At 34.0% G+C, this 22,499-nt stretch overlaps 1 protein-coding gene across 1 annotated transcript in view; it reads left to right on the top strand.

Moving 5' to 3' along the window:
• The window catches only part of RASA1 (RAS p21 protein activator 1), a 108,302-nt gene that overhangs the window by 41,009 nt on the left and 44,794 nt on the right, over positions 1 to 22,499 (top strand). Inside the window, exons 2-6 of the mRNA XM_038532397.1 lie at positions 12,642 to 12,794; positions 13,791 to 13,926; positions 14,551 to 14,621; positions 18,465 to 18,582; positions 21,879 to 21,910. Of these exons, the coding sequence (XP_038388325.1) occupies positions 12,642 to 12,794; positions 13,791 to 13,926; positions 14,551 to 14,621; positions 18,465 to 18,582; positions 21,879 to 21,910 (510 nt within the window). The remainder of the gene's footprint in view (positions 1 to 12,641; positions 12,795 to 13,790; positions 13,927 to 14,550; positions 14,622 to 18,464; positions 18,583 to 21,878; positions 21,911 to 22,499) is intronic.

Here is a 22,499-nt window from a genome sequence, read left to right as displayed (position 1 = left end):
TCTCAGTTTTATTTCTAATACTGCTAATATTGATATATACAACCCACATAAACAAATTTGTTTGGTGCTGTAGTTTTTTAAAAATCATGTGAAGGGGCAGCCCAGGTGGCTCAGCGGTTTAGCACCACCTTCAGCCCAGGGTGTGAACCTGGAGACCCTGGATTGAGTCCCATGTCGGGTTCCCTACGTGGAGCCTGCTTCTCCCTCTGCCTGTGCCTGTGTCTCTTTCTCTCTCTGTCTCTCATGAATGAATAAATAAAATCTTAAAAAAAAAAAAATGAAAACATGTGAAAGGACATGGAGACCAATAGCTGGTGTATAGGTAATAAAAAAGGATGAGATGAACAGCTAAACAAAGGGAAGTGTAGGCTTGTTACTGAGATCTCAGAGAGAACTGGAATCAGGGATTTGAACACAGTCATGACTCTCTTTTTCTCTTCTCTTCTCAAGAAAGGAAGAGAGAGAATCCTAAGCAGGCTCCACATCCAGTGCAGACCCCACCGTGGGGCTCAATCTCAAAACCCTGAGATCATGGCCCGAGACAAAATCAAGAGTTGGACACTTAACTGACTGAGCCATCCAGGCACCCCATGAATCTCCATTTCCATCTTTGTATTTGTTTAGTCCTGTCAGCTTCATTTTTTCTTATTATAGACTGGTTCTTCCAAGTGATGGGAAGTTTAGCAAACATACAACCTCCTCCTCACTTTTTGACCGTGCATCCTATAGTTTATGCTATCAGAGAAAGACTGACTCTTTTTTAGTTCGAGCGAGAACGGAGTACTTGAAAAGAGTTTGATTCTGCTTGGTTCAGGTACTTACCATGGAGTGATGAATTTTGACTAAGCCAAGTTCTTCAAAGAAAATGAAAGCTTCCTTAGAAACCATGTTGTTAAAATTGAGGAAGAAAGACCTCCCAGAGAGGGGGTGTGTTTTCCCTGAATGGGATGGCTGCCAAACAGGCAACTTCCAAATCAGCATCTTTGAGTTTCAGCAAGTTGTATAGATGATAGATATTATGGTAATTCAGAGTAAGGGTGCTTGGAATGTCCAGGTGAGGGAACACCGTGTTCATAGATAACAGAATTATATTGCAGTTCTTATTAATGGCCAACAAGCAAAAGCTTCCTTTTTAAAAAATCTAGGGTTTTAAAAGAGGTAAACTATCATCTAGGGTTTTCAGAAAACATCTCAATCTGGAATAAGTACAGTTGACACTTGAACAACACAGGTTTGAGCTCCACAGTTCCTCTAACATGCGATTCTTTTCAATATAGTATAGTAAATGTTTTTTTCTCTTCCCTGTGATTTTCTTAACATTTTTAATTGTAAGAATACAATGTAGAACACATACAACATATGCAATATTTGTAAATTGACTGTTTATATTATCAGTAAGACTTCCCAGTGGAAAGTAGACTATTTATTTATTATTTGTTGCGAGTGTCAAAAGTTACAGATTTTCCACTGTATGAGGTTAGTACCCCTCTAACCTTGCATTATTCAGGGGCCAACTGTAGAGTCCTGTTTGTTATTTCATGTTAGAATGCTTCATATGGGAGAGGATTGAAGAATTGTTTTTGCCATTGTTGTATTTTATGTACTAGTAATAAGAAGCAACTTGAGAATGACAGCTTTGTTTTCCATTAGTAATGAAGCAAATTAAATACTTCCCAGCAATTATGGTTATTTGTCTGGCTTAAGAAACAATTTTGATATAAAATAGAATGCACTCTAGGTCAAAGAACCCCCCTAATCTTTATAAGTCAATATGTGGGTTGATCCTTTGATTTCTGTTAATGAAAGTTCAAAAATTTTTTTTTAAAATATTTTATTTATTTATTCATGAGAGACACAGAGAGAGAGAGGCAGAGACATAGGCAGAGAGAAGCAGGCTCCTTGCAGGGAGCCCCATGTGGGACTTGATCCCGACACTCGAGGATCATGACCTGGGCCGAAGGCAGGTGCTCAACCACTGAGCTACCCAGGCATCCCAAAAGTTCAAAATTTTAATCAAAATATTCTATAGCTTCTTAGACAATTTATCTGTAATTCATTAAAATTTAGCAAAAATTGGGATAGTAGATGTTCAAATCTATCTACTGATACTTTTGTGGGTAGATTTGAGAGCTATTAATGTTTAATTTCTTAGTGGTACAGATACCTCGAGGCCAGATCTATTTATTTGAAGACACAAGCTAGAAGGGTATAAATTTAAAATCAATATAAGGAATAATTATTAGCTTGTGCTATGGCTCTCCTGCCTTTAACAAACACCCTGTAAGGTATCACTCACTGTTCTGGCCATGCTAAACAATTCTTTCTTTAGACAGTTACCATGGTCATACGATTCAGGGCCTTTTGGTTTCATAATGCACTTAAAGAAATGTAAAATATAGTTGTGGAAAAATTTTTAAAAGTCAACGGATAGCTTATTCTCATTTCTAGATGAGGAAGAGACAAATGTTAAGTTTGATAATGACAAACATAATTTAAAATTTAAACCTTTTTGGTTTTTTGTCTTTCTTTTCTCTAAATTCTGTACCTCTCTTTCTCAAAGACTGGAGCCTTTTGTGGTGGCCTTTGAATGCTAAGTGAATTAATGAATAGTTTATACCTGGTATTTGGTAATGCATAGCTATTTGTAGACTTGAGTTATTAGAGTAAAGTGTTTGAGCCCATGGTTTAGGAAAAGCCTGTTGGGAAAGTGAATCTTTCCACAGTTGTAGGAAGGGTTGAAACAATGTGAGAAGAGGGCTTAAACCAGAGTAATGGAGGAGGGAATGGAAAACTTGAGAATAATTTGTCTGTTGTAATGCTAGTGATGTTGGAGAGGCGGTATACAAGTTGGCACTAGTATTATGGCTAGAGAGATAGGAAAGAATCAAAGTTGGTAGTTTGAAGGTTAGGAAGGATGCTGATGTCATTAACAGCATAGAGAAGTAAAGAGGAAGAATGGGTGTGTGTTAGTAGGGGTAATTGCCAATTTTTTAGATTTGGCTATATTCACCCTTAAGTTGAAGATTCTTAGCAGGTACTTGTTAATTTAGGCCTGATACATAGGAAGAAAGTCAGGTTTAGTGAAAAGAAGTTGGAAAATTATTCTCATGAAGGTTATAGTTTGAGCTGATACTGAATAATATTATTACTAATTATTATTAGTAATAATATTCTGTGAGTAAGAATAATAGAGAACAGAAAACTGAGAAAGAATAAAAAACCTTACAGGAAATGCTTTAATTTTAGGATGGCCTTTGGCTAAAGTGCTTAATCTTTCCACCTTTATTTATTTAAAAAGTTATGTAGGAAAGAGACCTTGAGAAAGCACAGAGAGGGAGTGCCTAAAACATAGTAGGTGCTTAAAAAGTACTTGTTGAATGAATAAATGTAATTTGGTCAAGATATAGGGGTTTATAGGGGAATAAATGGGCACATTGTGGAGAATTTTGAGATATGGTATAATGCCCCCCCCCCCCCAACTCCCCAGGGTTATGTCTGGGACCTGATTAGAGAATAGAACTGAATATCTTGAACTTTTAAAATGTTCTTTGAGGTATATTTCCGTTTGAGGAACTGAAAGAAGTTCAGCAAGTAAGGTTGTAAGTCTAGTCTAATTTTAAAGCATATATTCTTTACATTTCTTTCTGCTAAGAATTTGATGTGTAAGCAATATTTTGAAAGTTTGAAGTATTCTTATGTTTTTATATCTGTATGTAAACTTTTCTTTGCCTATACTTTTCCCTCTGCCTAATGAAACTTTCTCACTTTCTCAGTCCCTTGCTTTCTCTGAATCATTTGCTATTCATCTTTTAAGTTTTGTTTAGCCATCCGTGTTTTTAGGAAGTGTATTCTAAAATCCTAAGACTGATGCTTTTCTCTATGCCCTCATATTCTGATACTTACTGGACCAGATTGCAGTTGCTTGTTTTGTCTATATTCTCCACTAGATCATAAATTTCTGTGTCATGGTGTTCATTAGCATTAACTTGTTTCCTATGTAGCACCATGGTTGGCCATTGTTTGTTGGAGATGGACTAAGTTAAAAGGCAATGTTAGACTAAGTTTGCTTTTAACCTTCAGATTCAGTGTTTTAAAGATATATTTTAAAATACAGGTTAAGAAATATTTTGGTTGTAATAGATAGCCACTGAATCACTATTTCCTTCAAAGTTTTAGAATGAACATTATGAAACTAAAGAAACTGTTTCTTTTTACATACAGGTGATTTACAACTCTGTTGCAGCAAGGTGGCTACAAGTCATTTCCTCCTGTTTTTCATGTGCTCAGTTACTTTTATGACACTGTAATTGTTAAGGTTCTAAGAATTGGTAGTTTTTGAGGAATGAAATTACACAGATAGAAGTGATTGACCATAGAGGTAGGAATTGATAACTAGCTTCCTGCTAGTAGATATTGTGCTTTTTCGTTTCTTCCTCTTTCGTTTCTTCCTCTTTCCTCATTTCCCTCTCTCCTTCCTTCCCTCCCTCCCTCCCTCCCTCCTTTCTCCTCTCCTCTCCTCTCCTCTCCTCTCCTCTCCTCTCCTCTCCTCTCCTCTCCTCTCCTCTCCTCTCCTCTCCTCTCCTCTCCTCTCCTCTCCTCTCCTCTCCTCTCCTCTCCTCTCCTCTCCTCTCCTCTCCTCTCCTCTCCTCTCCTCTCCTCTCCTCTCCTCTCCTCTCCTCTCCTCTCCTCTCCTCTCTCTTTTCTTCTTCTTCTTCTTCTTCTTCTTCTTCTTCTTCTTCTTCTTCTTCTTCTTCTTCTTCTTCTTCTTCTTCTTCTCCTCCTCCTCCTCCTCCTCCTCCTCCTCCTCCTCCTCCTCCTCCTCCTCCTCCTTCTCTCTCTCTCATATATGATTGGTGCATAACGTTTTTGGGGAGGGTGTGGCTTTTTCTGCTCTTCACTGTTACCTAGGGTAATGGGAGTTAAGGGTGATGAGAATGAGGCTATCTTGGTTGAGTGCCTTTTAATATAAATAAACTTTTGCCTGTGTAAGCATTGTGTGTTGGTCCCCATCTTCATATATTAGTCTTTTAGCAGACTAAATTGTTGGTGGGTAGATCACATGGCAGTGCTTTTCTTTAGAAGTACTCTCAGGAATTAACTCTTTTGGACTCTGTAACTATGTACTTTTATGAATAAAAGGAAATAGATTTTCTACTCTTGATTTGAGCTAATTAGATCTGAAACATATAACTAAATATACACAGGATATTTGCCTCAATGCACAAATATACTCAAGGTACCTAACATATATGCACATAAGTATTACATATACCTACTGTATACATAAGCATTTTTTCTCAAGTTTTAAGTGATGTAGTTGGACAAGGGTAGAAGGCATTTGAGGGGCCTTATGCTTATTAGTCCAGTGGTTTTTCAAATGAATTTATTAGTGACTAAATTTTAATGTCTATGCATAGTAATATGAAAAAAAGGACCAAGTAAAGTCTCTCAGTGTAAAGCATGATTTCTTTACTTTTCATTCACTTTAAAAAGTCAGTTTGTTATTCTTAATCATCGGCCCAGACTTAGTGACTGTAAGAAGTCTGTTGAAAGGAAAAATGGGGGCTTTAAGAGATGAATACTAGTTTTAGCAATTTTTTAAAAATATATCATACCATCTTGAAATAACCAGTTCAATTTAAAAAAGGACAAGCATGTAAGAAAATCTGATTAGCATCTTTGAGAATTACAGAAACACTTTAGGAGTTTGTAGTATGATCAGGCACACAGTATCCCAGGTGACTAGGTGACAGAAGGGATTTCTTGCAATAGGATACATGCAGATACAATTTTCAGGAAGGACGTTGGTGTCTGTCAGTGACATAATTAAGAGGAAGAGCATTGTGGAAAGTAAAAGTGAACTGGGAACTTGAATGTAGTTTGCTTTTTAGAAGGAAGTATGTTGATGGTGACACTGTTTTAATTATTTTCTACTGTAGTAGACAGTTTCCATAGAGGAATGTCAAGTTAGTATCAAGTAATTGTATAGTTTGAAGTGTCTTTCTTTATTCACACCAGCTGGTTTTCTCATTGCATAGGTTTCTGTATTATTTTTCCTGATTAAGAAAGACAAACTAAAGAGCACAAAAGCTCCTATAAGGCCCATCAAATGTCCTCTACTGATACACAACATAAGTTTATAAAAACAATTCAGGTGATTCCAAGTTTTAAAGTAAATTGGTTCCTGCAACGTGTCCAACTTGTCTCTTTTATTGTTGACTCTTGAAATATATAGTATCATCTTGTATGGCATGTTATCTTAGATAAACTGATTATGTAGTTTCTGATGAAATCAGCTCTGTATCTGCCTGTAAGATTTCTCAACTTTAAAAAACAAAACAAAGGAATGTAGGGGAGAAAAAGAAAAACCAAGAAACAGACTTAATTATAGAGAACAAACTGATGGTTGTCAGAGGGGAGGTGAGCCAGGGGATGGGTGGGATGGCTGAAATAGGTGGTGGAGATGAAGGAAGGCACTTGTGCTGAGCACCAGGTGATGTATGGAGGTCTTAGATCGCTATATTGTATACCTGAAACTAATATTACACTGTATGTTAACTAACTGGAATTTAAATAAAAACTGGGGAAAAGATTTCTCAACAAAAATTTACAAAGCTAGCCGAGAAAAATATATTACTTATTAAATTTCCCACTGTTTTCTTTTCCCTACCTCCTTAAAAGAAAGAGAAAAAGAGAGAGGTACTTTTAAATAGGAGGACATTAGATACTTTATTATTAAAATGCTACATTAGCAAAGTTTAAATCACAGTATCTCAAATGCATATTTTCTTTGTCATCCCTCCAGAGAATATATCCACTGGAGAAAGAATGGGGCTATCTGCAGGTTTTCTCCTGGAGTTGCCAGGAGAAATGGAAGAATTTCTAGTTTATGAATACAGTGGCATCTCCAGTGCCACTTAACGTGTATGATCTGTAATGTTCAGAAAAGGAATTTTGGGAGAAGAAATTTTCTCTTAAAAATAAGACTTTTGCAGAGACATTGTGTTCTCTTCCCCAAATTAGCTGGAAGGTGAAACAAGACTGGAAAATAGGAAGATAACTGGAGCTTATGTGATCTACAAATTAATTATCCATTATGCCAGAGTCATAAAATTTGGGATTTTCACTGATGAAATTGTATTAATCAGTCGTATAGTCTTTTATATGTATATATATAATTTTATATGTATTATTTCATCTAATATCAAGCCAACCTACTATGAGGTAGATGTTGTTATTATATGCCTTTTATAGAGGAGAAAACTGAGGCTCAGAAATTAAGTCATTTGCCCACACTTGTACAGTCTGGTGGCAGAGCTACAATTCAATCAGGAGCAGGGTGGCTCCAGAGTCTTTACTTAACCATTATGCAATTATAGCCTAGGTAGTAGTTTTTCATTTTTATATTTTTCTTTGAAGGAGTTTAGGACAAATCTGTAATTTATTCTGAGGTTAGATGAAAATTGTTTTCCATATTTCATAACTGATAGTAATAAGTAACAAAATGTAGAGGCTTGACCAGAATCATGGAGGTTTCTGGTAAGTCTTTATCTTTCCAGTTGGTTTAGTCTCTTCTGAACATGTTTAGGAGGTGTCAGTGTAGCCATCTCTCTTTGGGCTCCCTTGGTCTAAATTATTTTCATATTCATTTTAGACCTAGCTGGCAGTCTTCAAAGATCAGGACTTAACTTATTATGAACATTGAAGAAAAAAAAATTATTTCCCCAACATTATGGTTTATGATTTGACACTTCTTCCTTCATTCAACAAATGCTTTTCTTAATTTATTTTTAAAATATTTTAGTTATTTATTCATAAGAGACACAGAGATAGAGGCAGAGACATAGGCAGAGGGAGAAGCAGCCTCCCTGTGGGGAACCTGATGCAGAACTTAATCCCAGGATCCCGGGATCATGACCTGAGTCAAAGGCAGACGCTTAACCACTGAGCCACTCAGGCATCCCTCAACAAATGCTTTTAAAATTAATATTACTATGTGCCAGGTATATTCTGTGATTAAAATTTGCCATAAATGTAGTAAGTAGAGTAACAAATTTACATTAGGTAGTGGTGCCCATATATATTCGGTAATCTCGTGTTCCACTCAGAATATCCTTATACTCCAATACAATACCAGTTAGTTATTCTGCGTTCCTTAGAGATATTCCAGATTCACATTTTTAAAACTTATTTGAAAACAATCACCAGTGAAACTACCCTTATCAAGATATAATAAGACTTTGATTGTAAAGATTGTTAAGAAATAGTGGGAATGATTAAATAGATTTTTTTTTATTTCCTTGTAATATTTCTGCTGTAACTGTGTATAGTCAGAAAGTGTAGCATTTTTGTAAAATGGATCTTAAACCAATATCCACTAGGGGCACATATCCTCTAGGGGGTTCACATCTTTGGTATGGGGGTATGTTTTGGAAAGCCATATTACACATTTTTTAAAAAGTATTTTATTTATTTATTCATGAGAGAGAGAGAGAGAGAGAGAGAGAGAGAGAGAGAGAGATGCAGAGACCCAGGTAGAGGGAGAAGCAGGCCCCATGCAGGGAGCCCTATGTGGGACTCGATCCTGGGACTCCAGGATCACGTCCCAGGCTGAAGGCAGGCGCCAAACCGCTGAGCCACCCAGGGATCCTCATACACGTTTTTTATATAAAATGAATTTTATTACAAATTTCAGAAAATGAAAGTAGATAGCATTTTTTTTTGACTCGGGGTTAAATAGAATCTATAATGCTTCTCTGTGAGAATGTGACAGCTTAAGTATTCTGGATTTCCTGGTAGGTGAAATTTTATGTTTATCAAAAAGTTCATGGGTTAAAAAACGGTGTTGAGAGACATTGTTTTAAAGACCGAAGGACCAGTGCTCTGTGGATGTAGAGCTTAGGTTCTATAAAGCTGAAGTACTTTAATCAAATCATATCACATTGGAATTGTGATCTATTTATAAAATATTTGTTTTACCTACATATTGTGATACTATATGCATTTATAATAAAATTATTATTTTACCTAGCATGATACTGCTTTTTTTTTATTTCCAAGTTTTTAAATGGGAAAAAGATTGCATGTTGTAACCGCTTTTTTGAAGTGCTTTTTATTCTTCAATAATAGCTTTAAAATAGCTGTGCAGGTACATTTAAAATATTCTTGTATGATTTACCTTAATTTCAAATAAACAATAAAGATAATTCAAGAAAGTATGAGTTTTGATTAAGACAATTCAGTTTTGTTGGTTTGTTTTTTGTAGAACAGCCAGTGGATTTTAACAATGGAATTTCAACACTTAGAGTATCCAACTCAACTACATATATGCTCATCCAGGCTATTACTGGATAACTTATTTTCTATTTATAACCATAATCAATGACTTTTTTTTACTGTAGTTGACACACATATTAGTTTCAAGTATACAACTTAGTGACTTGACAATTACACAGTATGTTGTGTTCATCTTAAGTATAGCTACCATCTATCATCATAGATGGCTATTACAATATTTTTTTTAATTTTTTTAAATTTATTTATGATAGTCACACAGAAAGAGAGAGAGAGGCAGAGACATAGGCAGAGGGAGAAGCAGGCTCCCATGCACTGGGAGCCCGATGTGGGATTCTATCCCGGGTCTCCAGGATCACGCCCTGGGCCAAAGGCAGGCGCTAAACCGCTGCGCCACCCAGGGATCCCACAATATTATTGACTATATTAATTATAGTGTGCCTTTTGTTCTCATGACTTACTCATTTCAAACCCAAAGCCTGTATTTTCCACCTCCTTTCACCCATTTTGCCCATCCCCCCACTCCTCTCTGCTTTGGCAACCATTAGTTCTCTGTATTTACAGGTCTGATTCTCTTTAGTTTGTTTATTTAACAATTTAAAAAAATAATAATGAATTGACATATTTTGCATCATGTATTTGAAGCTTCCTGAGCTTTTGGCATAAAGGGAATTATTAGTATTCAAGAAACAAAATTGTTTAAGATACTGTTTGTCTTAAACTGAATACCTGTGTTAATGCCAGAATCTTACAGAAAGTACATAGAGTTAAAAACAAAATCACAAATATACTTTTATATAGTAGTAAAAGTTTTTAGTCAAGTATTTTTATGAATTAGTAATTGTGTAACACCTCAAGCCTTTTGTATCACCTCATGGTGGGTTTACAAGATGGAGATTAAAATGTTTTAATCTAGACATTTTGGGCAAAACAACAGAAATTTTAACAAATATAAGCTATATAAAAATAGGAGTTTTGCTTATAATTGTTTTTTTTAAGATTATTTATTTATTTATTAGAGAGAGAGAGAGACGGCAGAGGGAGAAGCAGGCTCCATGACGGGAGCCTGATGTGGGACTCGATCCCGGGTCTCCAGGATCACACCCTGGGCTGAAGGCAGCACTAAACCGCTGAGCCACCCGGTCTGCCCTATAATTTTTTTTTTTAAGGATTTTCTTTTGAAAGAGAGTGAGTGAGTGATAGCACAATTGGGGGAAGGGGCAGAGAGAGAGGGAGAAGCAGACTTCCCTGCTGAGCAGAGAGCCTGATGTGGCTCCATCCCAGGACGGTGGGATCATGACCTGAACAGAAGGAAGGCAGCCTCTTAACTAACTGAGCCACCCAGGTGCTCTGCTTATAATTGTTTTTAATTTTTGTCTTTTCAGTGTGTAAATCTGCCCCGTGGGATAGCTTCATTGCTTTAGGTAATAATGTACCAATTTCATGTTCTAAGGACATGTCCCATGTATTTTCATGACAAAATAAACTTCTAAATAAATTTTTTTGAATGGTGACTTTTAAAATCTCTTTATTTTTATTTTTTATTTATTTGAGAGAGAGGGGGGATCACAAGCGGGGGTAGGGGCAAAGGAAGAGGGAGAAACAGACTCCCCTGGTGAGCAGGGAGCCTGATGTGGGGCTTGATCCCGGGACCCTGAGATCACTTACCTGTGTTGAAGGCAGACACTTACCTGACTGAGCCACTCAGGTGCCCTCTAAATAAATTTTGTCGTGATCATATATGGTTAAATTTTAGCTCTTCAAGGAACTTTTAATCATCATTAGTCTAAACTTTTCCTTTTAGATTAAAAAAAAAAAAAAGCTCTTGAAAGTTGAATTTACTTGTCAGTAGCCTCAAATATATGATTGAACTGAGATTAGAATTTTAGAAGAATGCAGTGTTGATTATTCTTTGCCTCCTTTCTCTAATACAATTTATAATTATGTTCTTCCTATTCAGTTAAAACTAGCTTCATGATTAAGTTTTTCATTATTTTATTTGTCTTTTGCATAGACTTCAAATAAATGGGTTGGTTTTTTTAAAAGAAAATTGAAAATTCTTTTGATAAGTTTTAAGCTTTTTTTTTTTTAAATAAACTAATGAGTCTAGAATAGTTAGCCTTCCTTACAACAAGCCTACAAAAATAGGACTGTAATAGTTTTGACTATTGACTTCTCTTTAGATATTAAATATATCAGTACAATATGAATGTTTTATTGTTTTCCTGAGTGTTTCAAAAGAGACTACAAGTATCAAGATGACTTTGGATGACTAACATATGGAAGGTGTAAAAATATTTCATAATTATTTTGTAGAACTATTACCATGGCCATGTGAAAATTCCAATACATTTCTTTTTTTAAATTTTTATTTTTTATTTACGATAGTCACACACACACACAGAGAGAGAGAGAGAGAGGGGAAGAGACATAGGCAGAGGGAGAAGCAGGCTCCATGCACCAGGAGCCTGACGTGTGGGATTCGATCCCGGGTCTCCGGGATCGCGCCCTGAGCCAAAGGCAGGCGCTAAACCACTGCGCCACCCAGGGATCCCTAATTCTAATTATGCTTCTGTTTATATCAATCCATGAGTCTCTTATAGGCATAAATTGGTAGCGTGGGTGATGCTAGATTTATAGCCAGTCATTTAAGCAGATTATCTAGTAGCATGGTAGGTAGAATATATTTAATTTCAGAATAGGAAAGTTAAAGGAACAAAGGTATTATTTATTTCCTACATGTTTGTTAAATACATGTGAGGAATTAAGGTCATATGTGTGGTTATGGAGTAGTAGAAATAATCAGCTTCATGTCAAAATAGGAAATTAGAACAGTAGTCTTTCAACAGTGTCATTCTATTTTCCCATTCTAGAGCACAGACACTGAAATGGAATAGTTTTATTTTCTTTCAGGTACCATGTATTTTGCTTGTTATGTCAAGTGATAGGTATATACTTAGGTTCCTTAGTATGTAGAGAGATGGTAATTGTTTCCATTGTCTATCATATTCTAATTTTTCTAAATAAAGATTTGACTGTTATAAGTGTTTATATCTTCATGAGGTAGACAATCCTGGAGGGAGACAGATGGACAGACATGGAAGAAGTTTATATGTGAGATGATTAGCCCTGAGCTTATAGAACAAATTAGAAACTGAGTAAATGAATTTTTGAGAGAGGGAGAAGTTAGAAACAATTGAGTTAAAATTGGAATAACCAACGCAGAGTAAAGGGTAAATGTTTAAGTTACATTTAGGTATTTAAAACCTCTAGTGGTAAGTTTTCAACTACCAATAGTAATTTTATGTTTGCTGTTTGTATTCTAATGTCAATTTTTTTCCCTGTAGGTGGTATCATGGAAAACTTGATAGAACTATAGCAGAAGAACGCCTAAGGCAGGCAGGGAAGTCCGGCAGTTACCTTATAAGAGAGAGTGATCGGAGGCCAGGGTCCTTTGTGCTTTCATTTCTTAGCCAGACAAGTGTTGTCAACCATTTTAGGTAAGTATTTATTTCTAATATGAGGCTAGATAATATAGTTTACTTTGCTGTTCTTGAATATATCTGCCTTAATAAAGGTGAATGATTCACTCATATTTAAATGATGGGGAAAGTGATTTGTTTTCAATTAAGTGACTTAATCAGGTGATATAGAGTAGATAATTGAATGTTTACTTTTTTGGTTTAAAAACATTGGGCATTACTGTGCCAATCTCAAAAATAATTATCACTTTTAAAGTATAAAGAGCTATGAAGAAACTTTGAACGGTAAAGCAGAAATGAAATGTATATTTTTAGACTACAAAGTAATAAATTATAGGAAATAGTATTTAAGAGTCAAGATGTGTGCTTTTTCTTTAATTCATTTTGCTTTGCTGTTCTGAAATTCTTTATAAACATTCATGTCAAAGGTATGCATTTTTTCAAGTACAGATATCAAAGTCTATATAAATACATGTCCCTATGTTATTGTCTTTAATTTCATTTTTATGGGAGACATTGAAAAAATCATATGCTGCCTATGTTAACTGATAAAATGTTTGTATACCCTTGACTTTCAGATCTTAAAATAAATTTTAAGAGCATTTTATACCACACATAGAATGTAAAATTATAATCCTCTAAGTATTTTGAGATCTGTGAGCTACTCTTAGCCAGAGAAAACTTACTAAAATTGCTATTCAGCCTTAAATATGAAAAGTGAGCAGAGGTATATGAGGATAGATTTATAAATATTGCAGTGAGTTATGTAATGGGGTTTGGTTTGTAGTCACATAATGTATTTCATATCACATAAATACACATTTTTTTTGAAGAAATAACCTCAGGTAAATTTGCATTGACGTAGATATTAATAAATGGTATTATTGTAATGCAAAGATATAGTTAAAGGAAAACAGTATGAAAATTAGGGATTTATAATTTCTTTAGAAATTGGTCTTCAAAATTGGCTCTATAGGTTTTTGTTATACTGTATGTCTTTTCCTGTACAAATAGGATTATTGCTATGTGTGGAGATTACTACATTGGTGGAAGACGTTTTTCTTCATTGTCAGACCTAATAGGTTATTACAGTCATGTTTCCTGTTTGCTTAAAGGAGAAAAATTGCTTTATCCAGTTGCACCACCAGAGGCAAGTAAAACTTTAATAAAATAATTTTCAAAAATTTATTATTTCACTTTACTAATGAGGTTAGCTCTTGTTCAGTTTCTTATGGTGTTATTACATTTCAAAATATATTTGTTGTTTTAAATTTTAATTCTGGTTGTACTGTGAGCAAAACCGATTCCCTCTTAAAAAAATTTTTTTCTGTAATTTTCTATTTAAGTTGCCTTTTTTTTTTTTTACAATATCATATGGTGATACCTTAACAAATATTTTTAAGTGAATGAAGAGTAATGACTAATAGCATAGGTAATCCTGAAGTTGCTGCAAGATTCTGAAATGCCTATACATCATTAGAGAAAGGTTAATTTATGTGTTCCACATAGTTCATTTAAAATCAAGTGGTTGTTCATACTACTTGATAAAAACATTGGTTATACCATTAAAAGAATTTCTTTAAAGAAAAAACAGAAACAAGACAAGTATTTCTAGGCTTTGAGTATTTAGAACCTTACTAAAGAATAATTTGAAGGATCCTATGGTGTTCATAATGTGGATTTTTGTTGGTTTTAACTTGATGTGAACATACCTGATTTGACTTTGACATAAAGAGTTTATCTTTTGTAAAATTTATTTTTTTATGATTCCTAGCCAGTAGAAGATAGAAGGCGTGTCCGAGCCATTCTACCTTATACAAAGGTTCCAGACACTGATGAAATAAGGTATTTTATAACATAGTCTCATCTGTAGGCATTTGAATTAGGCATTTGACAGACTTTGAAAACTTGCTACTCTTGGACTAGGAAGGTTTTAGAATTTGAGGAAATAGCATGCAACAAGGTGAAAGTGCCTTAAATATGGAGTTCATTGTTTCTGTACTCCTGTGTTTGGCTTATTTGTTCAGAGAATGGATTTGGATCAGAGTGGCCACAGTGAAGATGGCAGGTGAAATAAATTCAGTTTTTATTAGACTGTCTCTGACAAAGTAAAGATAATTGTTATATTCTTTAGTTTAATTTTTATTAATATGTGGCATTTATGTTTCAAATGTAATTTGTACCTAAATGATGACTGAACTTCTGTTTACATGATGAGTGAATAGTTTAAGTATGGCATTGAACTACAGAACATAATAATTTTTAAAAATTATTTTTATATAATTTGATATATATAACTTGTTTTTATTATTTTTATATAATCTGGTGTTTGATTAATTATGAAATTATCAGTTCCTTTCTATAAGCTATTTAACCTTGCAATAGAAAATTTTCTTACTGGTAAAATGTTTACTGATTCTAAGTGTACAGCTTCTCACTGAAGTCAACAGCAGCATTTAAAAAACAGTAACTGGGGGGAGGTTACTGAAATTTCTGGAAATAGGATATTTTAAAAAACAAAGATTCAACTATCTGGAATCTCAGAATAAAGATTCCATTTTTATGTGATTGTGCATGAAGTAACAACTTCTCATTTAGTTTTTATTGGCATACCTTTATTTGTGATCTAATCAGGAAAAGCCAGTGAAAGAAAGAAGGAATGAAATGTATACAATAAAGAAGAACAGTGGTGAGCTACCAATTCAGGAATTTTGAATAACTTGTAAATTCCCAGTGTATCATCTAGGACAGCAGTTCTCAAAGTGTGATCCATGTAACCTTGGAGATCCTTGAGATCCATTTAGAGAATTCATGAGAGCAAAACTATTCTTAATAAGACTACCATATAATTTGCCTTTTTCACTGTGCCATTTACACTGATGGGACAAAATATCAAGCAGTAAAATTGTTAGTGCCTTAGCACAAATCAAGGCAGTGCAGTGGCACCAAAGTATACAGTGTTCTTTACAGCCACACACTTGGAGGTAAATAGTACCAACCAGTTTCCCCTCATATTTTCATATTTTTCTTGATGAGACTGTAAAAAGGTGGTTTTTTTTTCCTGCCAAAATCTAAACTCTTTGAATATTCTGTGTGGTGAATACGTTTTTAATCTTCAGTGTGACGAAATGTAAAGTACACACAAAGTATCTTCATTGCGTACCCCAGGTCCTTGTCTTGAGGAAAGCAGTGAGTTGAGAACTGAGCTAGCTTCTGCCTTTGTGCACACCCTTTGTACTTAAGAGAATGACAGGCAAACTATGGTTATTCTGTCTAGAGTATCTGTCTTTTTTTTTTTTTTTTTTTAAGAGTAAATCTATTATGTTACATTAGGGAGAATAACTGGTGATGTTTGTTGCCGATGACAAAATTTGAGCTTGCAAGCAAAAATGAGAATTTTGGAAATCCTATATCTGCTATCAGGAGTTTGATAGCTTCCCACATACTTCCTGATTTTTCTGATGAGATTGGTAGAGATGCTAAAGAATGTGATGTTTTGATTGTGTAAAATGTCTTTACATCTGGATGATCAGCTCAGTGAATCAGTATTTTTTAAATGATCAATGCACGCTGTTAAAGAATTATGCCTCGGTAAAGGTCTATGGGTAAATAGATGTTACTGAAATGGGGTACGGAAAGTTCATTGGTGTAGATTCCATGTTACAACTAACCTTCCAAGTACCAATTGTTGAGTTTTTGGTGTAATATCATAGAATATCTGTAGTTATCTGAGAGGCTATTGAAATACTCATTCCTTTCACAACTACATAATTTTGGCTATCCAGATTTTTTTTCATATGCTTTGAACAAAAAAATGTAAAACAGTAGATTGGATGTAGAAGGAGAAGAATCTAGCAGTTTGCAGTTAAGCCAGATGTTGAGATTTACAAAAATGTAAAACAATATTATTCACACTAAACTTGTAAAAAATAATTTTTCATATTCTTTATGTTATGTGTGATGAGGTATATTATTTTTTAAGAAATTAGTAAACATTTAAGAACATTTTAAATTCTAATATGGTAAATATCAATAGATACAATTCACTGTAAATAAAAGCCTATCAGAGTATCAGTTTTTAGGTATATAAAGGTTCCTGAGAGACCTTCAGAACTGACAACTACTGGTCTAAGAAGAAGAAAATTTAAATAAGAATTAGAATGTATAAATTTTAATTTGATCATAGAAATACACGGGAATGTATGAGTCCTAAAAAATTTGTATGTATCTGAAGTTTTTTTTTTTCTTTTAGGTAAAAATATCTGAAGATTAATGAGATTTAATAAGGCATCTTAACCTTTTTTGGGGAAAATGCAAAATAAAAAAGAATCTTATGTTTATATTGTTTGTGTTAGTAATCATTTTATTAAATTTTTTTCATTTTTGTACCATATATTTCATGTTCTAGAAACCACAGAATTCTCTTAAGACTGTTTTTGACCAAGAAATGAAACTTGTCACTTCACATTTGTCTTCTGTATTTTTGTCCATATGTATTCTCCTTTTACTCATAATTCTGTTCTTTAATGTAGTTATTTAGGAGATTGGTTCTAGAAAGGAATAATTTATTTGGTTAAGTAGTTATGTCTGCTGCCAATCAGTGAAATATTGGTCACTGTTAAGAAGAGTTGTAGAATCAAGATGAGATGCAGTATTACATGCTCATTGATACAGTATTCATCTAAAGTTTTCTAGTCTTAAACTTGTCCACACTGAAGTTTGTGATTTTTCTGGAGAAAAACAGTTTTTAGAAGTATGAGAGGAGATTTGCTAAATGGAACTTTGGTTTGTGAAAATTTAGACTGGAAGGAAAATTGATTAAGAAACCTGCAATAGATACTGATACAGATATAGGGTGAATAGCAGCAACCAATCAATCTTAAAACCTTAAACAATGAGAGGCATACATTCAGGCCTAAAATGAAAAGTTCAGTGAATTACTGGTGTTGATAGAGGGCATCAATATAAAACTTATTCTTCCTGTGATTTTTGTGGAGTTTGAAAACATATAGATTACAAGAAAAAGAAACTAGTTTGTGTATGCATCCCCCCACTCAGAAATTGATAACAGAAAAAAATGCATGCATTCTCCTATCCTTTGATACAACTTTCAGAGAACAAGTGCTATGTTGTATCATGGCTATCTAATTGAATTAAATAAACCTTACTGTTTTTTATGAGAAAAATGTTAGTTCTCATAAACAATTGCTGATAAGGCTAATTGTGCTTACTTAAATTTTTTCTAAAGTAACTGTATCTTGTGTATGTGTAATGAGTTAATTATATTATAATTTTATATCTAGCCCACATCTGAAAGAGTTAATTACATGGAAGCTTAAATTTTTAAGCTCAGTCTTCTTGGAGTTATTCCCTAAAGCCTGTAATACATATATAATTACTGTTTACAAAAATTATAATTTGAATTTAAGAGTAATCCAATAATGTAGATAGTGCAGATACCATTATTAAATCCGTTTTACATATGAAGAAATAAGATTCAGAATAAGTATCTTCAGAATTTTATGTATAGATGATACCAAAAACAGGATAAAAAATCCAGGGTATTTGACTTTAATTTCTTGCATTTTCTTGCATCATATTATCTCTGTACTATGGCACATGATTACTCAAATTTCCATGTTTAAAATTTTAGTTAAATTTTAATAAGTTCATAATTGCTGTTTTCAGTTTCCTAAAAGGAGATATGTTTATTGTTCACAATGAATTAGAAGATGGATGGATGTGGGTTACAAATCTAAGAACAGATGAACAGGGCCTTATTGTTGAAGACCTGGTGGAAGAGGTGGTAAGTTTTGTTCTTTTCCTCTCACTCTTAGAATTTTAAATATTATGTATATTTTTGGAACTTCACCATAATCAGGCAAAGTTAGAAATGAAACTTTGTTGAATGAAAAACCTCAATTTCCTAAGTATGAGGAATTTTTCATTAAAATATATTTACTGTAGTAAACATTACTAATTTACTGAAGTAAAGAGCATAACTAAGCTAGCGTGTTTGAATCTTTAACTGTCAATTTTCAGAAAGTTTTTATGAGTTTCTAAGAATTAAAAAAAAAGATGAACATTTGTCCTTCTTTGTATCTTTTAGTGGTCTTCCTCGTAAGTGAGGCTATGAAAAAATGATCATGGAATCAATCAAATAGGGTTGCACGTGTTTGCTTTCAGATTTGTTATCTCCCAAATATATGTACAATTTTCTAGTAACCTTGGAAAAACTTAGTTGTACTACACATTTATTATTATGTTTCTACATTTCCAGTATTCCCACTTTCATTGTCACCACATAATACATATCAGTAGTCTTTCACACAGTATAGATAATTGTGTGGTTTTTTGATAGCAGGTCTGCTTTCAAGCAGCATTTGCATTTCAGTGATAATACCCAGTATTACTGAATCCTATCAAATATATTACAATTTTGGAATTCATCCTTTCTTTTTGGATTTGTTTAGTATGATGGAATGGTTTCCTTTTTATAACCCTTGGAGCTACTGTTTTTAAATTATGTCAGGAACTTGGTAATATTCTGTGCTTTGATTATTTTCCAGGAAGATAGCAGTGGAGAATATTTTTCTTTGTTATTAATTCTCTTGATTAATAGATCTTGATAAGTAGAAGTAGAGCATATGAGGAAAAGTGGAGGGCAGTTGAGGAAATGGTATGATGCATTGCCTGCACATAGTAACTTGGTGGAAGAGCTGGGATTAGAACTCCTAATTTCTAGGTTAGTATTTGGTATTTTACAGTAGGGAGAGTAATTTATTTTATATAGGACAGAAGTGTTCAGACAGAAGAACCTTACTGTTTTGGTTTTACTACAAATTTCTTAGTTAAAACTTTTTTATGTCGGAGTTTTTCCTCCCTGCTATCATCCCCCGGCCCGATTTTTTCCTGACTATTTGAAGGATTTAGTATAGTTTAACTTTTCTCCAGCTCTTGGGATTCTGGGTCAAACTTAATAAGATAAACTTTAAGAAGGATAAGTGAAAGTTACCCAATGAGTACAGGAAAAAAAAAATCCCAATTTAAGATAAGGGCTCATGATCTAACATCAATAAAAGGAAAAAAAAAAAAAAAGAAGTTAACAAGTCAGCATGAATGAACAATATTATGTGGCTGCTAAAAGGAATATAAGCACTTTCAATTAATAGTGGAATAGTTCCAAGTTAGAATTAATAAACAGTTTTTACCCTAATAGTTAAAATAAGTTTTCATAATGATTTTCATTGGAGCATAGTGATTCCTTGTAGCTTGAAAAGCCATTTGGAGGTTTTCTAGATATCAGACATTAGGTTGGTAGTTGGATTTAAGGATTTTCCCACTGAAATTCTTTTTTTTTTTTTTTTAGTTTTTTTTAAATTTTTATTTATTTATGATAGTCACAGAGAGAGAGAGAGAGGCAGAGACACAGGCAGAGGGAGAAGCAGGCTCCATGCACCGGGAGCCCGATGTGGGATTCGATCCCGGGTCTCCAGGATCGCGCCCTGGGCCAAAGGCAGGCGCCAAACCGCTGCGCCACCCAGGGATCCCTCCCACTGAAATTCTAATTACTGTTCTCCAAGTACATTTATACTTTTATGCCTTAAATCTATAATGTAAGCTCCGTGAGGATTTTTGTCTCTGATTCAATGATGTGTATATCCACAGCATAGTATAGTGTCTGGCATTATTAAGCCTTCAGCAAATGTTTGTTGAATGAATTTCTTTATGCCTACACTTTCCTGATAACTCTTGCCCTGCTAGACTATTGCCATGTAAAATTTGATTCATCTTTATCAATTCAGCTCAGGTGTTGCTCCTGTTTTCACAGAGGATTTATGTCTTTCTTGGGCTAAGTTTCATCTTGTGTTTTTATAGCACTTTGTTAATTCTATATTTTATTAGAATTATTGTATTGTATTGAATTTATTAGAATTATTGTATAAAATTTATGTTGTAAATCTGTTCTATAGAGATTAACTCCTTTTGGGCAGTGATTATGCATTTTGTTTTTGTGTAATTTTTTTTTCTTAAGACATTCAGTGGTTATTTGATTTTAGTTCTGTCAGGTATTTGATGGGTAGGGAACAAATGGAGAGAAGCAAATCCATGTATATAGACAGACCATTTTTCTACTTTTTTCCTTTATTACTCAGTGAAAACCTGGTGCCAGGTACCCAGTTTTGCTGGGTACTAGGAGTACAGTTCAACAAATATTCAGTGAAAATTATATGTCCAGCATTGTGCTAGTGGTTATAGTGGTGGTTGGGTGTTAACAAAGAAGGGTTAAGATCTTAAGGTGGTTGTAGCCTTTATAGTGGGATGAGTAACACCGGTGTATCTTACCTAATAGGAATGTCAGAGTAAGGTAAACTTCAAAAGATGCTTAAAAAAAAGGGGGTTTTCTTTTCTATTCAAAGTAGAAGTTTATGTTTTAGAAGAGACTCTGTTTTACTGAGGACTAGTATTTGAGGAAGATCCTGTCTGGATAGTTTAGGTTAACAAACAGGAATAGAATATTCTAAGTTAAAAAGAATAAGCCAGTGGTGTGAGAATATAGTTTAGCACATCAGTAGTTATGTGTGTCCATTGTTATAGATAACTAAAGAGAATTGGTAATGGGAGATAGGAATGTAGACTTGAGTGATATGATAAAGGATTTTGGTTTTATCAAAGGAGGAATTTGTAGGGAGCAGAGAGGTATTACAGGTTTGGTTTTGTTTCTTTTAGTTTTGTTTGGTGTTTCTCACTGTAAGACAAAGTTGCACTTGAAACTGATAAGTCCAGATTGGAGTGGTGAGATGATGGGGTGGGACAGGGCATAGGGGTAATTAAACTCACTGGGTTGTGGTAGTAGTTTGAGAAAAGGGAGGAAAAGGGCCTGAATTACAGTAACCACAACAAGAGGAAAAGAGTGTAATGGTAAAGGGAGAGAGTTTTGGAAAGATATCTTGAACTGATACATCTTTCCTTGTATATGCACAAGTAAATATGAGGAACAGGGTAGAGGTATGTTTGCAGATGTGATTTTTATTAATTTTAATAAAAACAGATTAATATTTTAAGTTACATAAAATACTGTCTTAATGTCTTACCCTTTAGGGCCGGGAAGAAGATCCACATGAAGGCAAAATGTGAGTTTGTGTTAATTACTAAAAGGAAAAAGAAAATATGTTGTAAACCTACAAATTGGAATACTTAGGCCAAAATTTATTTTAAAAGAAAATTGCTACTTCTGAGGCTGACCAAAGAATTGTTTTTATTTTGGTGCAGGAACTGATATGTTAGTATTTTCTTTAGGATCTACTGATAGTCTTATTTTTAAATAATGAAGATGTCTTTTATCTATATGCAACTCTTCTGTCACTAAACTAAAGGCTTTTCTATAAACATTAATAACATTATAAATCATAATTCTTCATATTTTTCTTTTTTTACTGATACATTTATAGCATTTCTTGTTTTTGTGACTACATCCTTTGGGTATTTTATGTTTCAGTTTTTTCTTTTCTTTGTTTGTGTCTGTGTGTGTGTGAGAGAGAGAGAGAGAAAGGGAGTAACTTTACTCCAGATCATGGTTCTTTACCATATTAATAAGAATCTGCAAGGCCTTTCTTTTCATAATCTTTTCAGGCTGACTTTAAGTATCTTGTAAGGGCTAATTCAAAGACCAGGTATTACTATACTTGTTATTTGCCATAGTCTCATATTTCAGAAGTTATT

The sequence above is a fragment of the Canis lupus genome, chromosome 3 (assembly GCF_011100685.1).
Source record: "Canis lupus familiaris isolate Mischka breed German Shepherd chromosome 3, alternate assembly UU_Cfam_GSD_1.0, whole genome shotgun sequence".
Classification (NCBI taxonomy): Eukaryota; Metazoa; Chordata; class Mammalia; order Carnivora; family Canidae; genus Canis; species Canis lupus.
The sequence above is the reverse complement of the archived record's forward strand: the minus strand, read 5'-3'. Positions and strand labels throughout refer to the sequence as shown.